At 32.4% G+C, this 24,951-nt stretch overlaps 1 protein-coding gene across 1 annotated transcript in view; it reads left to right on the plus strand.

Moving 5' to 3' along the window:
* LOC111618198 (MAM and LDL-receptor class A domain-containing protein 1-like) overlaps positions 1 to 23,883 on the plus strand; it is a 43,059-nt gene extending 19,176 nt beyond the window's left edge. The window contains exons 6-11 of the mRNA XM_023359681.1: positions 4,217 to 4,302; positions 5,806 to 5,893; positions 8,834 to 8,965; positions 18,010 to 18,155; positions 20,222 to 20,338; positions 23,755 to 23,883. Of these exons, the coding sequence (XP_023215449.1) occupies positions 4,217 to 4,302; positions 5,806 to 5,893; positions 8,834 to 8,965; positions 18,010 to 18,155; positions 20,222 to 20,338; positions 23,755 to 23,883 (698 nt within the window). The remainder of the gene's footprint in view (positions 1 to 4,216; positions 4,303 to 5,805; positions 5,894 to 8,833; positions 8,966 to 18,009; positions 18,156 to 20,221; positions 20,339 to 23,754) is intronic.
* The last annotated feature ends 1,068 nt before the right edge of the window (positions 23,884 to 24,951 follow it).

Here is a 24,951-nt window from a genome sequence, read left to right on the forward strand (position 1 = left end):
TTTAGGAGGTTTCCTCTTAGTATTTCTTTTTTTCAATTTTACTTAGTTTGCAATTTTATCCAAAATAAAATGTAAAAACAATGTTGTAATGTTTAAAATGGAAGTGTTGTGCTTTTAATAGCTGTTCAAGAGCTCAGTTTATATGGTGGAGAGGGTTATATAAATTTATTTGTCCATTTTGTTCTATATTTAGTGTTCTATTTTTAGTAACTGATGATGATCGTTGAAAAACGATTGAAAACGTTTTTATTTTATTAAATGTTGCTGGATTTATATCGGTGTAGTTTATTTTTCAACTTATTCTACTTCCAGTACGTATTGATTATATATCTATCAGTTTTCTGTAGCATTTATGTCATCACAGGTTATATAGTGTTGTGGATTATCTGAAAAAAATTATTATGTTTTAAAAAGAAGTAATGCAATTATTGTGAATCTTTTGCCAATATATAGTAAGCATTGGTGCCACGTCATCCTCTCCTTCCCCTTTAAGTTGTGGGATTGAGACTATCTCCACTTCTAATGTTTGTTTTGAGAAGCTTGTTTGGTGTTTTAGAATGAGAGCTGAAATTATATATATATTTTTTTATTCTATACAATTTTGTAATCAACTTGATGGCATATTACAGGCAAGAGAAAGTTTCTACTTCCAAAACTTAAGTTAAAAGTCAAATATGGCAATATGGCACCATCATTTAGCACATACTTAGTATGTATTGTTAAAAAGGTCGTAGTAGTTGTACTATTTATTTTTGAAATGATTAGCTGCAGAAAAAATGTTTCCATCATCTTACAGATTAATAATTTTTATTTAGTTTAGTATTGATTTTTTGATAGTAACAAAAGTAAAATAAATTATTTGTATCTTGACAGATAAAAATCAAGTTCTAAAAGATCAATATCAATCATTAAATTATCTGTATAATATAAAAAAGCCTTCATAAATTTAAATTACAAACAAAATATGTTTTAATGGAGTTTTAAAATCACACAAATAGAAACTGTCATCTGGAACTGTATAAATAAATATATTTTTGATTTAATGTTTTTGTGAGATCCAGGGGTTGATGAAAAGGCAGTGAACCCCACTCTGTAGACATCAAATGTGAGATGTGAAAGGAGCTATGGGGAAATGGAAAACACCCAAACTCCTGACACCAAATGTGAGATCGGGGATGGTAAGATTCCACTCGCAGATTCAGGATGTATAAGATTTAAGTAAAAGACTGGAAGATTAAGATGGAGGGTCCTGACACCAGTAAGGAATATTCAGTGATTGCGTCCTAACTCATGAATAATTGATTCTATTTTAGTTTAGTCCGAGTGGTTTAAAACTATATTAGAAAGTATATGCTTTTATGTGGGGAGGTAAATGGAAGTAGGCTGTAGATGCATTATAGTAAATCAAATATATTTATTTATACATAAATGAAAGGAATAAATTACAATGATAAATAAATAATAAAACAATGGGATCGGTATATTCAAATATTAAAATTAATAAATTCTAAAAATTTTTTCTTTAAAAAAAACTCTTAAGAACCACAAGTGAATTTTACTTTTTTAATTCCGACTTCGATAGAGTTTTAAAAAACAACAGAGAAAGACCAGGAAATTACTTTCACTATTTCTTGCTTTATTTTATCCATATATATTTCGCTTGTCAGCCTCATCAGTGGATATTACACTGTTACTTTGCCAGTACTTTTATAACCCATCAAGCTATCCCAGCATGCATCAACACATGCGCCGGTATTTAAATTTATACAATTTACATGTCCTTTAATACAATAATGTTCTATAATGCGTCTTTTTACAAGATTTTTTACTTTATACAATATTTTAATATTATTTCGGTCAATAATACAATTTGTTATACTGCAGTGTTGTTGCCACGGGGATTCTGTTCTGTTTAGTCAAATTGCCGCCTCATGCTCTTTCAGCATCACTTCCAGTTTTCTTCCTGTTTCTCCAATATAGCATTTCCGTTCTGTACATGTACACATCAATTCATATACGACTTCTGCCACTTCTAAAGGATTCTTCGATTGTTTTTCATTTGCTTTATTAATCAAACAAATACTTTTGTTTAATTTATTTCTTTGTTCACCTACCAAGTTGACAAAGTTGACAATAATAAATTACAATTAAAATAATATTCAAATGATTAATATAATAACCTGATAATTGAACAATTAACAATACAATGATTTAAATATACAACTATCCAAACAATTTCAAATTGAATTACAAATATCTTTATGAGCAAGAGAGTGCTTACATAATAAAATCATATCCTTTACCAGTACCCATATGGATATGATGAGAGAACCTTTAACATTTGGGAGAAGGTGAGTAAAGTTCACTTGACATATAACTTAGTACTCAATGAAGGCACCAAATATATATCACGAACTTTATCTAATCTTGAGGGTAACTAGTAGGCTAGTAGCATGTTGAACTATGACTAAAAGCATTTGTCCAAGGTGATCTTCACCTTATATATGAAATTGGTGGATCAATGAAAATGTCCTCAGTTTCTTTCCTTCACTCTGTTACTAAGGAAACTATGAAGTGTAACTTTCATTTCTAAAAGAACTATTTCATTCTCTCTTTACTCAGAGGAAATTGAAGATGAAAAATATTGATAAACATTTCCATCATTTCAAAATGAAATAATATTAATTTTAAAATACATTTAAATACTTTGAATGTTCTCTAAATTAACTCCCAATTCTCACAGTTTGGTTAGGTTACAGTTTGAAGAAATTGTAGACCTATAAATTCTCACTATCGTCTGTCTGCCTTTCTTTTCTTATTCTCAATAACAGAGTTAGGTTGATGAAAGTTGAGACCAGATGGAAAGCTTAGGGGCAGGAGACCCTGATTAACTATATATAGTCAACCCCCCTATAACACTGTTGATAATTCCTTGTTATATGAATTCCATGTTGTACGGGTCACTTAGATTTTACAAATACATGAGCCGTTCACAGCCCAGCATACATATTTGTAAAATCTAAGTGACTCGTACAACATGGAATTCATATAACACGGAATTATCAACAGTGTTATAGGGCAGGGGTCGGAATTAGCGGCTCGCGAGCCGCATGCGGCTCTTTGCATAGATGTTTGCGGCTCTTCGGACATAAACTCCAATTTCATCTCACCTCATTTCACCGCAGCCTTATAACTTATGAGTTTATGAGATAGAGCCGCTGAACAAACTTCGACTTGTTCTCCGTCCGCACATGACCACACTCGCGTTGATCAATATGAGTCGCATAAGAGTGGTAGCATTTGAAGCATATCTATATATTCCATTGAACGCGTGTCCGTCCATCCATGTAACGTTATGCCGAAAATGGCCACTAGAGGCGCCTCTGTCGTGTGTCGTATTTCGCACATTTAAATTAATATGCGGCTCTCTGGTACTTTTGTTATCCTGTTTTCATGACAATTTGGCTCTTCTCACTTGACAAACTGCCGACCCCTGTTATAGGGGGATCAACTGTACAAACTTTTGGTTTGTACTGAAAGTAATATTATCTCAATTCAAAAATTTTCCCCTGAAAGGAATTAGTTAGATGACTTAATTGTTAACAGAAAAAGTATGATGTACAAGGGCAAGATAATACTAATTTGACGTAGAGAGCATATATTTTAAATAAAATAAATTAAAAGTATGATTAAAAATTTTAAATTTAAATTTTAAAAGTTAATAGGGTAAGTCTTTTCTAAAACATCGTCAATGCTATAGTATGACAGTCTACAAATGATGATGTTTATAAGTAAATAGAGGGTAAAAAGTAAGCATTTTATTGACTTCAGACATAAAAGGAGATTAAAATAAGAGAGTTTATTTTAATTTAATATTAATTTGTATTTTATTTTGTTTATGTAAAATATTTATATGTAAAATTTTTCAATTATTAACTTAAACTATCGTTTGTTTCTATGATGATATAATCATTTATAACAAACTACTACAATACTTGAATTCAGCTCAAAACTTCCTGAAGATAGATGAAAATCTGAATTATTAGAATTTGAATTGGAATTATTTTCGTTTAGTCTGCTTTTAATGATTATTAATTAAAGCATACTTTGCTTATTATTCACATAATATTAATAAAATATTTATAATAGTTGATTATATGATATTTTATTAATTTATCTACTGTTATTCATAAAGGTTGTTTTTTATTACTTTCAGAAAGATTAGTTATGTCAAAAGAGGCATTTGTAAAAGAAAAGTGGACATACGCTGAAGCTGAATTTGATCCTAGCATGAGATATATGGTATTTATTATTTATGTTTCTTAATAAAATAAAATTTTTTTTTAGGTATCAAACTATTTATTAAATACTTATTCAGTAAATAGTTGTTTGATTATCTGAAGAAAAAATTGATTTTATTTTGTTTTATTGACTGAACATAGTAAATGATGGCACCAAGATTTATACAATTTGATGCAATTTTTTTATATATATACAATATTATACAGTTGATACTGTCTATCTTGAATCTCACAAAAAGAAGAAAAAAATTTGAGATAGACAGGTTTCAAGATACAGACATTCACACAGTAAACAGTAATAAGTGTAATTGGAGATAAGGTATTTTATTAATACAATAGCAAGTACAGTACATACCTATATTAGGTATAAATAAAACTTTTTTGACATACCTTAACAGAAGTACAAACATGTCTATAACAGAATCACACGAAACCGAGCAATTCTTTTATATGAGACAGGTTTCCGCTATATAGGTTTCCTAATAACGGAATCTCTTGTTTAACACAATTAATTAATCCCTTGATGTTACTGTGTATATCAAAATTGCATTAATCAAATACAGCATTATCTCAGTACTTCATCAAACAATCACTACCCACTAGAAAAAGTTTTCGGTTAATAACAAATATTTTCATCTTAACTTTAATTTTGTCATCAGAAAAAGTTTTCTGTGATAATAATGAGTAACTAATTTAAAAACAAAATGAAACCTTAGAGCTGTCTACCTTTATCAGACGAAATTATACTCAATCCAGTTAATTTTTTTCACTTAATGCATGTGGAACACAACCATCATAATGTTTTATAACCATTTCAAGTAGATGAAGTGTTTAAACAATACACGTCTTTGACACACTAAGATTAGTTGCAATTTCACAAGTTGTTATTTGAATAAACACACACAACAAACTATACCAGCAAGTAGTAAGTATTCCTTTATTTGTTGTTGTTATCGAAACCGTGTTGTTGTTTATGTATTGTATTTATTAAACGGTCACTTCATTGTGCCAGTATACAATTCCTTTATTTATTAATTTCATATTTGTTGGTATTAGTTTATTGTGTGCGTTTGAGTTATTATTTCTCTAGTTTGAACAGTTTCTACCAGCAATTTTTCATCATCAACAATTTTTGAGTATCCCACACATTTTGTATCTTTTAGTTCAAAATTTCCTGAATGAAACTTTCAAAATTACTTTAAGTTATTATAATTATTAAAATTAACATAAGATGGCAGCTGAATTCCTTACCTCTAGACAAATTAATTAATATCTAATTATTAAATTAATACTCTGATAATTTGGCAGATTGCCTGGTTGTGATTGATTAAAAAGTTGGGTTACATAGTTGTTGTTTATGTATAAGTTGATAAGCATAAAAACATGAATTTTTTGTTTACTATTAATTTAAATAATACAAAGAACTTTATTAACTTGTTTATTTTTAAATAATTTTAACATTTATATGTAAAGTTTTGACAATATAAAAATTTTTAAATTTGAGGTGGAATTTCAAGGCAGTTTTGGTGATTCTTTAAATTCTATAGCAATTGATGATGTAAAAGTTAAAACTGGAAGTTGTCCTGAATCAGGTTTGTATATAATTTTCTATTTTATAGTTAATTTTAATAAATCAAGTGTAAAATTTGAAAAATTCATTTATTAATTATTTAAGGATAAATTTCCAGTTTAATTCTCTGTAAATATTTTATTTCAAAACATTTATATACATTTTTTATTGAACTACTGGCCAAGAATTAGCCTGTACTTTAGGTAATAATTTTATGAATATCACAAAATTATATTTTTAATCAATAACTCTTTGAAGAGTATGTATTAGAAGTTAGATGCTGCCACTTTTTCAAATTTTTTAATTGTTTTAATACTTGTTATAAAATAAATATAAAGTGAATACTTTCAAAGATGAATGATGTAAAAATGAAAAACAAAAGAATCAGAAAAAGTATTGAGCATATTTCTGGTATAAAGCTGCTACCACCGAAAATAATAAATAATATTTAATAAATTTTAAATAATATATGTAAGGGTGTAGTTAATCCTCCAAAACCGGAAGTGGTTAAGACAATAAGGCAGGCGTGGAACAAAAGAAGGTCAAAACAGAAGCTTCTAGAAGGTCAAGAGAGAAGGACCACATGCAAACGATGGATATTGAAAGACGTGCCAAAGAGACTTTACAAGTTGACAGGATGAAACCAAAGAAAAGGATTACCTACAGAGACGACGAACCCTATGCAGAACAAATGAGTAGAAGAGAAAAGGATATACAATCCCCGAAAAGTAAGCCAAAAATTCAAACATTTCTGAGAAATAGCAACACAATTAATGCAGAGAATTGGGTGAGGAGATTTGAAACGGTGGCAGAATACATGGGATGGAGAAAAAGGACAAAATAATGTTAATGGGAGATTACCTAGAAGATGAAGCCCTAAATTGGTACATCGAACACACGGACAATCAGAGTTGGGGAGATTTAAAACAAACTTTTGTGGGGAGATTTGTATTACAAACACCAAGCCCATCGTGGGTTTCATAAGGTTAAAATATGACCCAAATATAGGAATGAAAAATTATTTTGAATAAAAAAAAAGTTTAGGGAAGTTAGCGCAGTTGAAAGACTTCCAGATAATATCGCTAATGATAGAAGGATTACCCCAGAAAATGGCGGAATATTTTGTAACTATAAGACCAAAAACTTTTGTAGAATTTTATGAAATAAGCCTAAGAATCGAAGAAAATTTAAAACAAAAATGAATCAATAAATCCACAAGGAGTAAGGTAAAAGTTACCAGGAGTAATTTTGGTTACAGGATGGAAGAATTTCGGAACACAAAAGAAAGCCAAAGACTTGTAAGATTTGTGAGAGTTTGGGATACCAAAATAGGTTCCATTGGGCTCGAGACTGTTGGAATAAGCGAAAACCGCTTGAACGAAAGGGGAAAGTAAATCTCGCTGAGGTCGAAAACAACAAAGTACGAAGCAAAAGTAAAAAAGTGGAGACAAATCACGAGGAAACGAATCATAAAATAAAGGGACAAATGAGGAACGTGTTCAGGAAAATGAACTAAATGAAATCAAAATTGAGGACACAATACAAAATAGCCAATTCCCTAAAGTATTAATGAAAGAAACAATAACGATACAAATAAAAATGGTTCTCAATATGAAAAAGGAACGAAAATGAACAATATTCAAAATTTAAATGGGTTAAGAGACAGAAATTGAAAAGTGCAAGAAACATTAAGAGAGACATTACCAGATGAACTAACCAATTCAGTCCTTCAAGATAATTCAACAAATTTTATCTGTTTGACAGATAGTAGCAAATGTTTGAGTAAATCAACCCCTATTCTTCTAACAACAGGTATTTTAATAGGAATCATCGTCGGTCTGGTGACAATTGTAGGAATAACAACAAGATTATCCGTTTACATTTTCCACCATTTGAAATTACGAAAGAAACCACAAGACAAATCTAAAACCTCAAAAATGGATAGAGTGATTAGTTCTACAACACGAAGACCTGTCAAGAATCGATCTACAAAGCAAAAATTGAATCTACGAGAACTAATAAGACAAGTATTAAATGTACTATATGAAATATAGTGGGGGAAAAAGGGAAAAGCGTCAGATGTCGTCCATATATCCAAGTTACATTTGTACAACAACCCAATCTTGGATCTACAAAGTGGGGGGATGTAAGGGTGTAGTTAATCCTCCAAAACCGGAAGCGGTTAAGACAATAGGGCAGGTGTGGAACAAAAGAAGATCAAGACAGAAGCTTCTAGAAGGTCAAGAGGAAAGGACCCCATGCAAACAATGGACATCAAAATACATGACAAAGAAACTTTACATATATTTAAAATTTATTAATTTAAGATAGAACTAATTAATTCTTTGATATCTTTTTTATTTCACTAATTTTGTCTTTATTTAATCTAAAATAATTTTTTTATTGCATTAAATTAAAAATTTTTTAAATGAAATGTTATTTATTTCTTAAAGTACAAAATTTCTACCTATTTAATTTTGGTCACTTTTATGCAATACTGTATTCTATAATCTGCTTGTGAAGAAACGCAACTAATTAAATAAAAATTTATTGATGTAATTATCGGTATTTGTCTTTAAACTTTGCCCTCCCTGCAAAATTTTCTGTAGCTGCCTGCGTAAATATACGTAAATCATTTATTATTTTCAAAAATGCAAATATAAAAAAGCTGATAAAAAATTGTGTTATGAGATTTATAATTAACCAATTACTAACTTACAAGTTATCATAAAATGATTTGTATCATACTTGTTTAAAACAAGAAGTCTAATTAAATACTGTCAATTTGTGTATATAGTATAGTGTAGAATGCATATTATCTTTTATTAATAGAAAGGTGGTTAATAAATTACTTAATCCATAATATTCTTAGTCTTAAATACAGTAATTATTATATATAATTTTAAAATATTTATTAGAACATTAATTTAATATATATTAAGAAAAATTTATAACAATGCAGGATACTGTACATTTGAGGAAAATTTATGCACTTGGTCACATGGAGATGGTGATATAGAATGGCTTCGGAATACCGGAAAAGCAGTTTCTTCAGAGAAAGGACCGGATGTGGATCATACAAAAGGAAAAAAAGGTTTTCAAAGAATTATATATAAATATTAAATTATTTATTTATTTGTAAATGGAACTTGTGATGAACTATTAACCAGATGAACTAGGATCAAATCTCTGTGACATCTGGTTTCTGCCTGTCACTGTTTGTTCAGGTCCACTCAGCTTTCTTTAGAATGAGTTGATGATCTCCTGTAGATAAAAAAGTAGCATTAGCATGAGGTTGGTCATTCCACCTGTTTTGTTGGCTAAGTCATGAATAGGGAAAGCCATATACTCTCTCTGTCTCGTGTCTTCTTGGCATTCCTTAAAGACTTATTTTTATTTTGTAGTGAAAACCCCTCTAAAAGACCTCCCTCATAAAGGCCACTTTTACTAAAAACTATTGGTGGTTGCAAAGTAGGAGTTTTTACTATATTTGTGAATATAATTAATCATCCAAATCTCACTTTTACTAGGTATGATTATTTATTAATTTCTTTGCAAGTCCATAGCTGTTCTCCTCTTGTACTCATACCTTTATGCCCATTCTTTTATACGTCAAACCCCTCTCCTTCTTATTTGCTTCATGAAGGTGGTTCCCCTCAAGCACCTACCACTGGATCTAAATTGTTTGCTTCCAACTAAGGAAATATAGGTATATATATATATTACCTAAGTATTGAATGCAGCCATTATTTCATAAAATACCTGCCTGGTTTAGATAAAGCATGGTATGAATTAAAAATTATATAGTTTAACTGGTTATTCTATGAATTAACTAATTGATGTTAGAGTATGTAATAGAAGTAATAAACTAGATGCATGTCAAACTTGTCAAATTATTATATTTAACATAATAAATAAATACTGTAAAACTATAATAATTTCTGTTTATTATAACAAGGAATGATGGAGTGGCATTTGGAATTGCAGAGAACATTATTTTTTTTAGACAAGCACATCTTTTGTTGTCACACTGGTTTTTACATGAGTATTTTTTTGAAGCCCTGATCTGTACCAACATTTTGGGTTGTAGAGACAGACAAGAATGGTATCTCATTAGTAATATTAATATCAATTTTGTCAATTGACATTAATTTATGTTCACAGATACTAAATTGATTTCTGCAATATAGCTGTTTGATGCACCCATTTCTTGTTTCAAATCAATAAAATCTTTGACTAGTTTCTTCCATAACAACAGCAAGAATGGATCTGGCATCCTCTCATCCTCTGTCAACGTCAAGCATTGGGATATGAACTGTCATTTCTACAGATGCCTCAGAATGTGATTTTTCTGACAGTATTTTCATTATCTTTGCTTGTATTTTCAAACATTCTTTGGCTTCTTCTCTTTCTGGACATTCAGTTTATTTAAACATAACCTGCAGATCTTCTGTTCAACATCATCTGAAATGTAGCTTTTTAGGTAATTTTCAGAATCCCTTGACCAAATGTCACATAATATAGATGTGGCTTCTTCAAACAAAGTGTCCTTATTTTGTATTGCAGACAGAGCATCTTTGAAATTATCTTCATTATTCAATGAATCAAATGCTTCCCTTGGAATAGGTGTTGACAATCCCACTTTAACTGCACACCCAAATGTTGCTTTGTAAGGAGATCTCTTTATACCAGAGTGGAAAGCTCTATTTTTCATAAACTGAATAAATTTTAGACTGTTACTCCATGAAGTAGATTGATTGTCTTGCATCCAGATTGTCAGCATATTTTCTATGTCTTTGTTGGCGATCTCTATGCTTCCTTGACTCTTTTTTACTTGGTTTTCCATGAACAATTTTAAGTTCTGGCCAAGTTATTTTAAGTCTTCTATGAGCTTATTGCAAGATTTGCAGCCATTATCAGACTGGAGGATGCAGGGTGCACCAAGAAGCAGAAATATATCGGTCACAGGTTCCAGTAGTGCAACAACAAATTTAGTCAAATGATCTTGGTACAAACTTGTATTGGGAATATCTGACAAAAATTTGTTAGAGAACATATATAGAAAGCAGTTATGGCAACAAGACAATTGAAACTGTTAGGAGACAACAAGCAGCATATATGATTTCTTCTGATATCTGATTCTGATTTCAGGTTGCTTTCTGTTGAATCTAATAACATTTGTGTTATTATATGTTATTATATTTAACAGAAGGCAACCTGAGCAGTAAAATTATGCTTAGGTTGCCTTAACAACCTAAGCATAATTTTATAGCTCCTCTTATGTAATTATAAGCAAATCTAGACAATGTGGGAGCTGTAAGTGGTGTGGTCATTTAGAGCTTTGAAATAAAATATTAGATTAAGACTAAATGCTGAACTTTATAGTTATAAATATATCTAGGTGTGTCACATCAAGTCTGGTATTGTCATCAGGAACAAAAATATTACCACCTGCCTTGTTTTCCAACACACCACAGAATGCATTACCACTGTCTGTGTTACCAACAATAACACTCACCTTTACATATGTTCCGTCTACATTCCAGACACCACTAACATTGAGATGGCCATAGAAGTCATTCATCACATCCTGAACTCATACAAAGACAAACCTATCTTAATTGGAGATGATTTCAATGCCAAGTCTGTGATCTGGCATAGTCCAAAAAATGACCCTAGGGGTAACATAGTTAATGAAACCATGGCCCAACACAACCTTACTCACTTGAACAACAGCACCCTTCCAACCTACTCTTGTACCACGGGAAAATTGAATCGACCTAACATTAGGAAACAGTCACATCACTGCTAGGGTCAACCAGACCACTGTTACCCTACCAACATAGATTCTGCCAGATTTTCACCCAACTGAACACTATTAGTAATTCTAATAATAATAGTTTTCACTATACTTGCACTAACTGGCAATTATTCCGCGACACCTTCAATAACATTTGGGCTGGTACCCCTCATCACAATCACTATACTCAGGACACCTTAGACCATCTTGTCACCAGGCTTATAAATACAGTCACTAACTCTCACGTTATTGCCTCTGAGGTCAAATGTTGTAAACACAAAAAGGTTCCTTGGTGGACCACTGAGCTAGAAAACTAGAGAAAAGTCATTAGGAGATTAAAGAGGCAATTTAGGAATGAATAGGACCTGGACATTAAAGTCACACTTAGAGACCAGTACAGGCACAAACACAATGCTTACAAAACTCTTATAAATAAAACAAGGACTAACACTTGGAAGGATTTCTGTACCAACACTTGCAGTCACAATCCCTGGTCTGAAACGTACTACGTAGCTTGTAAGGAAGAACGCCAGCTCCAAACCCCTCCATTATCCAGCTCCCTGATGGTCGCTACACTAAAAACACGGAGGAAACTATCACAGACATTCTCACTAGTCTTTACCCTTCGGATGACCCACAGCAGGATGACAGTACATAAATGGTCATCAGAAGTTCTACACTCACTCTGCCTAACACAGATAATGACCATAGCTTCACCTACATTGATGTTTCAATTGCCATTCATTCACTCACCAATAACAAAGTTCCGGGCCATGACGGCATAACCACTAGGATGATTAAACATGCGTTTGAGACCAATTCTACAGCGTTTGTAATTCTCTTCAATATCTGCTTGAACACTGGTCTTTTTTCTACTCAGTGCTAGTGTTAAATTGTGAAAAAGGCTAATGTTAAATTGATTCCCAAACCCACCAGCGCTAACACTTACAAAAATATAGACAAATCTGCCTTCTCCCTACTCTGGGAAAAGTGTTAAGTGGTCTAATGATTAATAGGTCACTTGGCATCTATGAAAGTGGAGAGCCCTGCACCAGAATCAGTTTGGCTTCTCTAAAAACAAAGGTACTGTAGATGCCATCCACCAGGTTGTTGATTACATCCACCAGGCTAAGCTTAACACTTTTAGTTTCCAGCAATTTTTAATATCAATTTAATTACGTTAATATTAATATTAATATTAACGTAATTAAATTGATATTAAAAATTGCTGGAAACTAAAAGTGTTAAGCTTAGCCTGGTGGATGTAATCAACAACCTGGTGGATGGCATCTACAGTACCTTTGTTTTTAGAGAAGCCAAACTGATTCTGGTGCAGGGCTCTCCACTTTCATAGATGCCAAGTGACCTATTAATCATTAGACCACTTAACACTTTTCCCAGAGTAGGGAGAAGGCAGATTTGTCTATATTTTTGTAAGTGTTAGCGCTGGTGGGTTTGGGAATCAATTTAACATTAGCCTTTTTCACAATTTAACACTAGCACTGAGTAGAAAAAAGACCAGTGTTCAAGCAGATATTGAAGAGAATTACAAATGCTGTAGAATTGGTCTCAAACGCATGTTTAATCATCCTAGTGGTTATGCCGTCATGGCCCGGAACTTTGTTATTGGTGAGTGAATGAATGGCAATTGAAACATCAATGTAGGTGAAGCTATGGTCATTATCTGTGTTAGGCTGAGTGAGTGTAGAACTTCTGATGACCATTTATGTACTGTCATCCTGCTGTGGGTCATCCGAAGGGTAAAGACTAGTGAGAATGTCTGTGATAGTTTCCTCCGTGTTTTTAGTGTAGCGACCATCAGGGAGCTGGATAATGGAGGGGTTTGGAGCTGGCGTTCTTCCTTACAAGCTACGTAGTACGTTTCAGACCAGGGATTGTGACTGCAAGTGTTGGTACAGAAATCCTTCCAAGTGTTAGTCCTTGTTTTATTTATAAGAGTTTTGTAAGCATTGTGTTTGTGCCTGTACTGGTCTCTAAGTGTGACTTTAATGTCCAGGTCCTATTCATTCCTAAATTGCCTCTTTAATCTCCTAATGACTTTTCTCTAGTTTTCTAGCTCAGTGGTCCACCAAGGAACCTTTTTGTGTTTACAACATTTGACCTCAGAGGCAATAACGTGAGAGTTAGTGACTGTATTTATAAGCCTGGTGACAAGATGGTCTAAGGTGTCCTGAGTATAGTGATTGTGATGAGGGGTACCAGCCCAAATGTTATTGAAGGTGTCGCGGAATAATTGCCAGTTAGTGCAAGTATAGTGAAAACTATTATTATTAGAATTACTAATAGTGTTCAGTTGGGTGAAAGTCTGGCAGAATCTATGTTGGTAGGGTAACAGTGGTCTGGTTGACCCTAGCAGTGATGTGACTGTTTCCTAATGTTAGGTCGATTCAATTTTCCCGTGGTACAAGAGTAGGTTGGAAGGGTGCTGTTGTTCAAGTGAGTAAGGTTGTGTTGGGCCATGGTTNTAGCTTTAAATAACCTTACCGAAGTAAAATCCATGCACTACAACTTTAGAACAATGATTGAAATTTGATATCAAAATCCCATTAAAAAACAATTAAGCATTAATGGTGCGTCATTAAAGGTAAATTAAAATTGCTATAAAATTTTTTCGCGCGGGTAAAAATTTTTGAAAAATTTGGAGACCTAAAAAACATTCCAAAAATTGAAAACAAAAAATTTTTTAAGGGGCGAAAGGACCGAGTTTTCTGTAACGCTATGTAAACCTGCCCGAGTTAACTCAGGCGAGAAACTAAAAGGGTTAATAATCAGCATACGTCAATAATCACTATTGACTTTAGAGGGCCTTTGATCATGCCTGGTGACCTTTTATCTTGCGCATATTACACACTCATCACTGCCCCCAAAATCTTTACAAACTTCTTCAATCCTATCTTAGCGACAGGAGTACAGGTGTTTATACAACACAAAATAACATAATCATATCCATCATTCAGGGATCTAGGTCTGGTTCTGGTCTCTAGAACATAGTCTATAACTCTATCTTGCACTTAAACGACACCCTGCCTCCTGGCTGCTGCATACAGGGTTATGTGGACGACACAATTATCCTAGCTTCACACAGGAACAGTGAACACTTACAGGACATATGCAATGACATTCTCAATAACATTCACCAGTGGCATATTAAGCATAGGCAACCCATTAACACAGACAAATGCGAAAGTATGATAGTTGGTAGGAATGCACCACTTGTCAGGAAGCTTTTCCTTTGAATAGGTGCTCACAGAATAAAGCAAACAATGGAAATTAAATATTTAGGTGTTATTCTTAACTTCACACCCCACATTAAATACACTACAGACAAAGCTAAAAAGACAGCCAACACCCTCATTAGTATTGCTAGGAACACATGGGGTCTTGGACCTACTGCTACTAAACTTATTTACAGGGACACAATTCAGCCAGCACTCCTCTATGCCGTACAGGTCTGGGCCACGTGGCCGCCAAAGTCCATAATCATAAAAATCTGTTATCTGTTCATAGGATTGCAGCTCTCCGCATTTGTAAGGCTTATATGACCGTACCCACTAGTGCCCTTTTGGTAATGTCAGGGTTGATTCCTAGCAACTTAAAAATTAAACGTATTATTTGGCACGAAAATCTCGTCACCTTACTCTGGCGAGACTATAGGGGCTCAGATGTCAACAAAATGATTAGAGTAAGTAAGATTCCCCCCTAGTCTAATCTTGATCAATGATATCAAAAAATTCATCATCGACAAAAACACCCCCCCAACTTACGAATACCACCCCACCCCTCCCATCAGCTTGCCCCTGTGTTTACTTCAAAGATCCAAATTATCATCCCATGTTTAGGGTTTACACTGACAGTTCCAAGATGGGTGACAATGTGAGTGCCACTTTCGTAATTTACTCTGACTTAGGCCGCAAACTTCACAGCACTTGCTTCCGTCTATGTACACACTTCTCAATAGCACAGGCAGAAACTTTAGCTATTTATATAAGCTTAATACACATTAGGCATAGGAAGGACAAAAGACACTACTTACATTATTGCATTTATTCTGACAGTAGGGTAGCTTTACACAGGATTGCAAAGTCTGATAGCCGCTTAAAACTCATCCATCTCATACACCACATTCTCAGACACTTAGACAACAACATTAGAATAGATTTCCAATGGGTCCCTGGTTATGCAGGGTTCTCAGCAATGAGATTGCTGACTGTCTTGCCAAACAAGCTGCAAAGTCTGCAGTCACTAATACTTTCAGTTATATTTCTCTCATACATCAACAATCACGTCAAGAAGCAAATCTTAATTCTCTGGCAAGACAGCTGGGACCGTGACACCACTGGTAGGCTCACCTACACTTTCATCCCTGAGGTTTCCACTACTGCGATTCTTTGCCAGTTTTATTCTAGTTACACCCTGACTCAGCTACTTACAGGACATGGCAACTTTAAGCAATACTTGCATAGATTTAACCTTGGGAATTGTGGTATTCAGGAGGACCAAACACCACTTCATTTAGTTTTTTGCTGCAATAGGTACAATCACATTAGGGATAGCTTAATGAGAACTGCTATTCTTGAAGGGTACAATTGGCCTTGCAACTTGCACCAACTCATTCACACACATACAATGTTCCATTATCTACTTGCATTCATATCCCTTAGTGGGGCTCTTGAGAGCACTCATTCCAGGGGCATGGATGGCAATTAGCTTTCTCTTGTTTTGTTTCAACTGTTGGTATATAGCTACCTTTCAACTTTGTATTTATTTCTTATTTTTCATCTTTTTTTCAGTCTAAATTTGGTGAGTTCTAGTTGTAAGTTAGATTAGGGACTATTAACTTGGTTTCCAGTTAGGTTATGCTAGGTTAGGTTAAATTAGATTAGAGTTTGTTAGCTTTAGTTGTCTGGTTAAGTTCATCCTAGGTTATGGTAGGTTAGTTTAGTTAGTGAGTAAGTTAACATTTAAAAAAATAATAATAAATAAATAAATAAATAAATAAAACATAAAAAATTTTGGGTCTTGCTTGTTTATCTCTGTCAGTTTGTTCGTCTCGTCTAGTTTGTCATTGTGCTCATTTGCTTTTTGTGTCGTCTATCCAGCTGTTAAGTAGTATTAAGATTTGCAATTGCTTTCAGTTTTATTAGTATTAAGTAGATATATGTCTTCCTACTAACAGCCACTTGGCACTAACTTTTACACTTAGCTATTCGTGGCGGCACTCAATTATTGGTGTTCACTACACTCAGGTTTTCTTTTAGACCCTTCAATGTCCATTGAAGAGTCTAAAAGAAAACCGGAGTCTAAAAAGCTGCAAGTCTAAAAAGTGCACCCCAATGTCAAATGTAGAGGGTACTGTAGCCATATGTATGTCGTTCAGAGGGATCCTACCTTTTTCTACTGTCTATCTCTTCTCCCTCTTTCTTCCCCTCCCCTTTTCCTTACCCTCTTTTCTGCTGGCTAAACACCTCGTGTATGGCCGATGTCTTTCTTGTATGTATGTATGTATGTATGTATGTGTCCCTCATTTCCATTTTTTTATTTTTTTCTATTATGTAAATTTAATATATGTATAAGATATTGTACATTCAAAAAGATTTCGTTTATGGCATTATATTTCCACCATGTGCAGTCTGTGCATAGGTTTGTGGTGTAACATTAACTATAAAGCATGATGATTGTTCTGAAGTCTAATTGTTATTGGTAGTTGTAGTAATTCTTAATTATTTTTGGTTATAGATTTTACAACAGATCCAAATCCATCCAAAGAAGAACAATGGACAATTTCTGTCAACTGAAGGTTCCAGTTCTGCAGAAATGTATTGATAGATGATAGCAATTTACTCGGATGATTGCCTGTTTGTGGCATCTCTGTAATAACTTATTTTGTACATACAGTCATCTCTGTAAATTGCAATCATCCATTGATGAATTTCTTTAAGGCCAAAACTTCAGCTGACAGAAATTGTATCACTGTTCATTGGTCTACTTTTGATGGAGTTGGAAACTGTTGTGAAATCTGTTACCAAAAAAAATTAACACTTAGTTCTACTACCTTCAACAATTATATTTCAAAACAATCATTATACTCTATAGTTAATCTTACACCATGGTGCAAACACAATACCCCGAACAGGAACTTTTTGAACATGTTTTATAGATAGCTTGATAAAACCCATCATATCATTTGGTATTATTAAAATATATTTTCTTTTTTATTTTTATAATTTGATTACTTTATATAGATATTATTTTTATGATTAGTATGATTTTACAATACTCATTTTAAATGTTATAAAGCATCTAATATACTTTTACAGGATATTACATCTTTATAAATATTGAAAATAAAACTCCAGGTATGGTTGCAATATTGAAAAGTGATATGTTTCCACCAATAAGAAATAAAAAACGGTGCATGGGCTTTTGGTATAACATGAATGGCACTGACGTTGGATCTTTAAAGGTACTTTTTAAATTTAAACTATATTCTTTTGTGTATTGTAGTTTTTATGTTTTACATGGCAATCATTCATTAATTAAAAATATTAGAAAAATTAGTTCATTATTCTTAAACTCCTATCTCTAGTTATCTAAAGATTTTTATATTTTTTATTATCAAAAAGTAAAACTAAATATTTTCAGAATTTCTATCTAAATCTGTCTTCACTGTACAAAATATCATCAATTATATATTGGTGTATTACATCTAGAATATGAGTTTTTAATCTGGAATCCATGACTTTAAGAATTTAACTGCTTTCAAAGCCTTCATGAACTTGAATGAGGAAAAAATTATACCTTTATTTTTACTAACCTCTATCTCAAATTTAGCATTTCTTTCAATTATGAAAGTGATGTAATAAGTCATAAAAGTATTAGCAGTAGCTGCGACTGTCACCAAATCATGAATTTTCATATGATATTTCAGTGTTGCAGATATTTCAAAAATAATTTATGCTTATCAATACTTTGAAATCACTATTCTTCTTCTTCTTCAACCATTGAGTCGTGTACGACTATTGGTGACTTCATGGACGAGTTTCGTCCAGTGAGTTCTGTGCAGTGCCCAGTTTTTCAGGGATTTGAAGTTGAAGCAGGTATCTGCTTTGACGTTATCCATCTACCTGGTGCATTGCTTTCTCTTTTTCTATGTCCCTCAACCATTCCCAGCATGATCTGTTTTTCTAGGGGGTTGACGTGAATGGTGTGACCCTTTGGTCACACCATTCACATCAACTCCTTTGGTGAACCCTTTGATCACACCATTCACTTTAGCCTCAAGCAAACACTCTTTGCCTCCAGGGAGATTTGTGGCTGAATTTTATCTAGGACTGCTTTATTAGTTGTTCTAGCTGTCCACGGAATTCTGAGAATCCGCCGCCAACACTAAAGTTCAAAAGCATCTATCCTTCTTCTGTTGCTTTTTCTTACTGTCCAGCTTTCACAGCCATAGGTTGTGATGGGAACACAATTGTCTGGACTAGTCTGGCCTTAGTGGATATTGTGATATCTCGACTTTTCCAGATGTTGTCCATCTTGGTTAGAGCAGTGCAGCCTAGGGTTAACCTTTGTTTGATCTCCTCTGTGCATTCTCCTGTTCTGCTTAACTTTGAACTTTTGGATGCTTAGCTTTAGGCCCATCCTCTCATTGTCATCTTTTATGTTCTTAATTAACGTGACCAGATCATCTTCAGATTCTGCCAGTAAGGTTCTATCATCAGTGTACCTTAAGTTATTGATGACCTTGCCTCCTATGTGGAACCCAAGGTAGGTGACCTGAGAGGCTGACCATCTGAAAATCATCTCTGCATATGTATTAAACAGTGAAGGTGAAAGCATGCATTCCTGCCTAACTTCTCTGTCCACTGTTAGCCATCTTGTGTTGCCATAGACTGTTCTCACTGTTGCTTCCTGGTTTTGATAGAGTGCCTGAAGTAGATTAATGGTATGATCAGAGAGACCCATATCCTCCATATTTTCCACATTTTATTGAGGTCTACACAGTCAAAAGCTTTACTGTAATCAATAAAGCACATGTAGACATCTTTTTGAAATTCTATTGCTTTTTCCATTATCCATTTCAGTAACACATATATATTGCTATATGATAAATTTTTTCTTTTTAATATTTTGATAAGTGTATTTTAATATATTAGTTTTCTTCGTAATTTTATACATTTAAAAATGTTATTCTGAGAAGGCATTCATTGGCTTGGCTAGACTGCCAAAGGAATCCATGGCATAAAAAAGGTTCAAAGTCTCTGCTCTATACAACGAAAGAGTTTAAGAGATTTAAATTTGTCATATTGTTAAATATTAATGTGTTTTTAGTATGTTAATATTCAGTAATTAGAACAACACAAATTACTAAATTTATATTAAGTCAAGGATATCTTCTTTGCAATATTTGTTATTTGTTTTAGAGTCTGTTTTTCAAAACAAGTAAACAGTACATATTGATGCTGATACAACTAATTATCTTAATTATTTTTAATATAATATATTATTGTAATTTTTATTATATTTTAGGTGAATATAAGTATAGATGGTGTTACAAGTGATCCTCTTTGGGAATTAGACGGTGGACAAGGACCAAATTGGCAAAAAGGGACTGTTCCACTCGATTCAGCAATTAAAGGATATCAAGTAAATATGAAATATTTATTTAATTTTATTGACTAGTTAAAGACTTAATTTAAACTTGAAAATTTTAAATTTTAAATACTAAACTTTTTGAAAATAAAATAGAAAAAGAAGAAAAATAAATTACATCTTATTAATTTTTTAAAAGTAAGTAATAATGTAATTTATTTTTTCATATTTATGACTGAATCATGATGCTAAATCCTAATTTACAAAATACTACTAAATTTGACATTTTCATTGACATAAAATAGTAGACTACTAAATGGAACTTATCAAATGTAAAGTGTTCCAAGGAATGCTTTTGATCAGAATTTGATCATAATCGGCCAACTGCCTAACATATAAAATCAAACATTTATACTTGAACAAATTGGAATAGAAGTTTGAGGATTCTTATCAGATGTAGTCATGGTTCCAATATCATATGTGATGATGCAGTCATCAACCCTTTTGATCAAGAAGGCTAATTGTCAGGGGCATAGCCACAGTTCGGCAGGGTGGGTCAATCACTTCACTCTGGCTCATTTAGTCGAACGAAAAATTATAGGTCAGTAGGTTATAATAGTATTGCGTGGCAAGAAAGCATGTTTGAATTGTGGCAGGAAGACGCTATCATGCTGATCGGTGACAGGAGAGCTCTCTGGTGAACAAGTGGGGAACTGGTGGTTCAAGGTCTGGATGGTCTATGGTAAAACTCAAAGATTATAGAATGTTCATGGTTCAGATTTAGCAGGAAAGTTCTAGTACCTTCTGTTCCCTATTTAAGCGCTGCAATAAATGCAAGTGAGTGAGTTGATGCATTTCAGCTTGTTCAGAAATACCGCGAGCAAGGTTTATTTGAAACATTGTTGCGTCAATGTGCAATACTGGATTTCTTATGTTGTTTTAAATTAATAAGTGCTGTATTTACTTCTATTGTATGTTGTAAGCTGAACTTTGGTACAATTAATGGAAAGGAAAAAATGTACCAAATACTGAACTGAAGGAGATAGAATTAGCTGCACTAGTTAAAGAAATGTAATTGTTCTACCCATCCATAAAACAGCGCTACTTATCTCACTTGCACAGCCCTGCACAACATACACTATCAAAAAATCCTTCAGCACCTTACACAGGGTAAAATCTTGGATACGGTCAACGATGACAGAAAATCGGCTTGTTGGTCTTTGTATGAGGAGTGTGCATAAAAAGAGGACTCTGGAAGCTAAAAATAAATTTGAGAAAGAAATTTTGACAAGATTTAGCCAGAACTTCCATGAAATAAGATTTAGATGGGTTCAAATAGCACTGCAACTAATTACTTTTAGCATTTTCAAATGTTCAAATAAAACCATTTTTTAATAAACAATGTTATTCTTATTTTTGCCCCCTGGAGAAAATCCTGACTATGCCCATGCTATATATTTCAAAAAACTGGGTACTTAATTATATAACACTCACCAAATAAACCATCACCAATTCATAACCAACCAGAAAAATTCTTTCTATGAACGTTTTCATTTATATGTAATAGACATCCTCAGGTATTGATGATATCGAACTTACAGCTAGTAGAATAGAATGTCTTTGAAAGTTCCGTTTAACTACATAATTCGAATACATTGCGTTAAAATTGAAAACATTCGTAGAAAGAATTTTTCTGGTTGGTTATGAACTGGTGATGGTTTATTTGGCAAGTATTATATGCCCATGCTAATTGCTCAGTAGGGTGAGAGGTGTGAAATGTCATATTTATATATGAGTATACTCAGTGGTGATATTCAGTGGGTTCGCACAGGTTCGGCCGAACTCGTTGTTAACATTTTCAAAGTTTTCCGAACCCGTTGTTAAACACACGTAACATTTCTCAGTGGTTTTGTTTCTTTTAAAAAATATATTAAAATATACATATTATACTCTGTAACACTACTAAACTAGAGCCTTATACCCTGTTCGCCTAGTGCATCCTCCATCGACCGTTTCAATCGCGATTGACTCAAGAGAGTTCTCGAAACTAGATCCAGTCATAAGAGAGATCCCACAATCCTACGCACGCGAGAAAATACAAGGTGGCTGCAGAACACGTGTCCAGCTATCGACAGCGAAATAAGAAAGATATTGTGTTTCGAGAGACGATGACATCTGTCTATTATAATAATAATACCTAACGATAAAATAAATGATTTAGAAAAAGTTTTTCTTGTTTAACTGCTTTCCCTATGACTTTTTCTGATAAAAAAAAGCCAATTTTTATGTTTCTAAAATATTTTGAATGAAAAATATTAAAATATGTACAAAATAAACCATTTTGAACACTCTTTTTTATTATTTATAAAAAAATATAGTTCTGGCATAAGCAATGTNTAAAATATTTTGAATGAAAAATATTAAAATATGTACAAAATAAACCATTTTGAACACTCTTTTTTATTATTTATAAAAAAATATAGTTCTGGCATAAGCAATGTTAAATTTTAACTGACTTAATTTTGCGAATGCATCTTTTTTATTTATATGGGTATCTTAAGGTCAGTTTTTTGCGCTAATGTTGCTAATGCACCATTGGAGTGAAAAAAAAATTGTTAAGGAAAAATTTTCTGTTAGCGAACCCTTTGTTAAATATTTCGAATATTACCACTGGGTGTAGTGGACACTGAGGCTAGAGGCCATTTACATAAAATCTATTTATTAGAGTAAGGTTAGCTTACAAACATTTCAAAATCTTCTCAGTCAAAAGTTTATGGAAAATTTTTGTTCACAATTGAGGAAAGTTTCAGATATATCCCACAGGATTCTGAAAGGATGATCCTGGGACTATCCACATTTCTAAAATTCTAAACATGATGTCCTGATGTGATGAGGGTCCAAATAAGCTCAGTTTTAGTGCAGAGCAGTCTTCTGAAAGAACAAAGTTTAGGAGGAAAAGACATATCTGGGAAAAGACTTTCAGGACTTTTGATTGAAAGGCATACATAGAACTTTTTTTGTGAAAAATAACTCACAAAAGGAACCTTGTATCCTTGAGAGACAGGTTTTTATCCATTTGGTTTAGTGATCATCCATTCCAATTAGTTTGGGTTCTCTATCCACACTTTATGATTGGTCTCTATCTTTTTCCAAGCATAACTCGAGACCAATTTAGATTGCAGGCAAGATTAATGTTGATGTTTAATACAACACTGAATTTCAATCCCAACCAGAGATTGTTGATCTTTGGACTTACGTTGTTTATTTCTTTTATTCATTCCTTTATTATTTAGTGGAGCTTAGATCTGGTTCGGAGCCTTACCAAAGTTTTTGTTCAATTTGTTTACATTCTGAGTTATATATTTGTAAACTAAGAATAATATTTAATTAATGACACTTTAATATAAGATAATAATTATATGAAACGTTAAAAATCACAATAAAAGTAAATTATAATTTTTTTTATAAAGGTAATATTTGAAGGAACTGTTGGAAAAGGAAAAACAGGATTTATTGCACTAGATGATGTCTATTTTACAGATGGTGATTGTACAATTTCTCCATTAAAAGCAGCTTTATATAATTTAGGTAATGTTTAATAGTTGATATATTTATTTTTAATTATATGTCTTTTAGTTAATATTTTTGTAGTATATTTTATCTAACTTTATCTTATGAAATTATGGAAAAGAAAAAAAAAATCTAATTAGGAAAAGATTTGAAATCCATTTAAATAAATGTCACTTTTCATTTTAATATTAGTTTTTCTATTTTATGTATATATAAACAATGAAATTATCAAATTCTCCTAATCATTAATTTTAATTACTCTAATTATAACCTGTTTAGATAAACAATAGTACATAAAAGGAAATTTTATTACTATCTAATTAAACTATCTATTTAGAAACATTCTTTTGAATAATACATATGTAATATAAATAAAACATACTTTTTTAACATAATGAACATAAGAAATATGAAAAATATAAAATTTCAAAAATCAATTAACATTTAATTGAACGTTAAATTCTGTTAAACTCGAGTGTGATATTTGTTGGTGGAGTTAAATAACTTAATCAAGATTACCTTGCTTCTTCAATAAAAACATGTCCATTTTTTAATAATATATAACAAATCAAATTTTAAATCATAATCTAATATGTACCGTATTTACTCGCATATAAGACGAGGTTTTCTATCATTTTTTACTACTTCAAAAACCTACGTCATGTATGCGTGAGCAAAGGATCCTTTGCGTTTTTGCAATAATTTCTGTGAACCACGTATAGTTCATGTTGTCATTATAGGTCTACAGTCCATTTATTGTAAATTGGCACCTATTGTAAACAAATTAACACACACTCCCTTTGTTTATTTGTTTAATCCTACGTTCATCAATTAAAAATCACTTTGCATCTCATTCGTCTGCAGAAAATAGTTTTTTGTTATTTATAAAATTATTAATGAAATACAAGTCACTTAGAAATGATTATAAATGTAGTTATTTCATATTAGTTAAATTGTTATTTTTAATGAATATTAGCACATTATGAATCATTAAAAAAATAAACTTTTTCTGGCCATGTGCATTATAATATTTTAGTTTTGTTTTCTATTCATCACATATTAAGGCAAACATCATTGTTTGCCTTTAATACATGCAT

This window comes from Centruroides sculpturatus, unplaced genomic scaffold (assembly GCF_000671375.1).
Source record: "Centruroides sculpturatus isolate CEXI.00-Female unplaced genomic scaffold, Cexi_2.0 scaffold124, whole genome shotgun sequence".
Lineage (NCBI taxonomy): Eukaryota > Metazoa > Arthropoda > Arachnida > Scorpiones > Buthidae > Centruroides > Centruroides sculpturatus.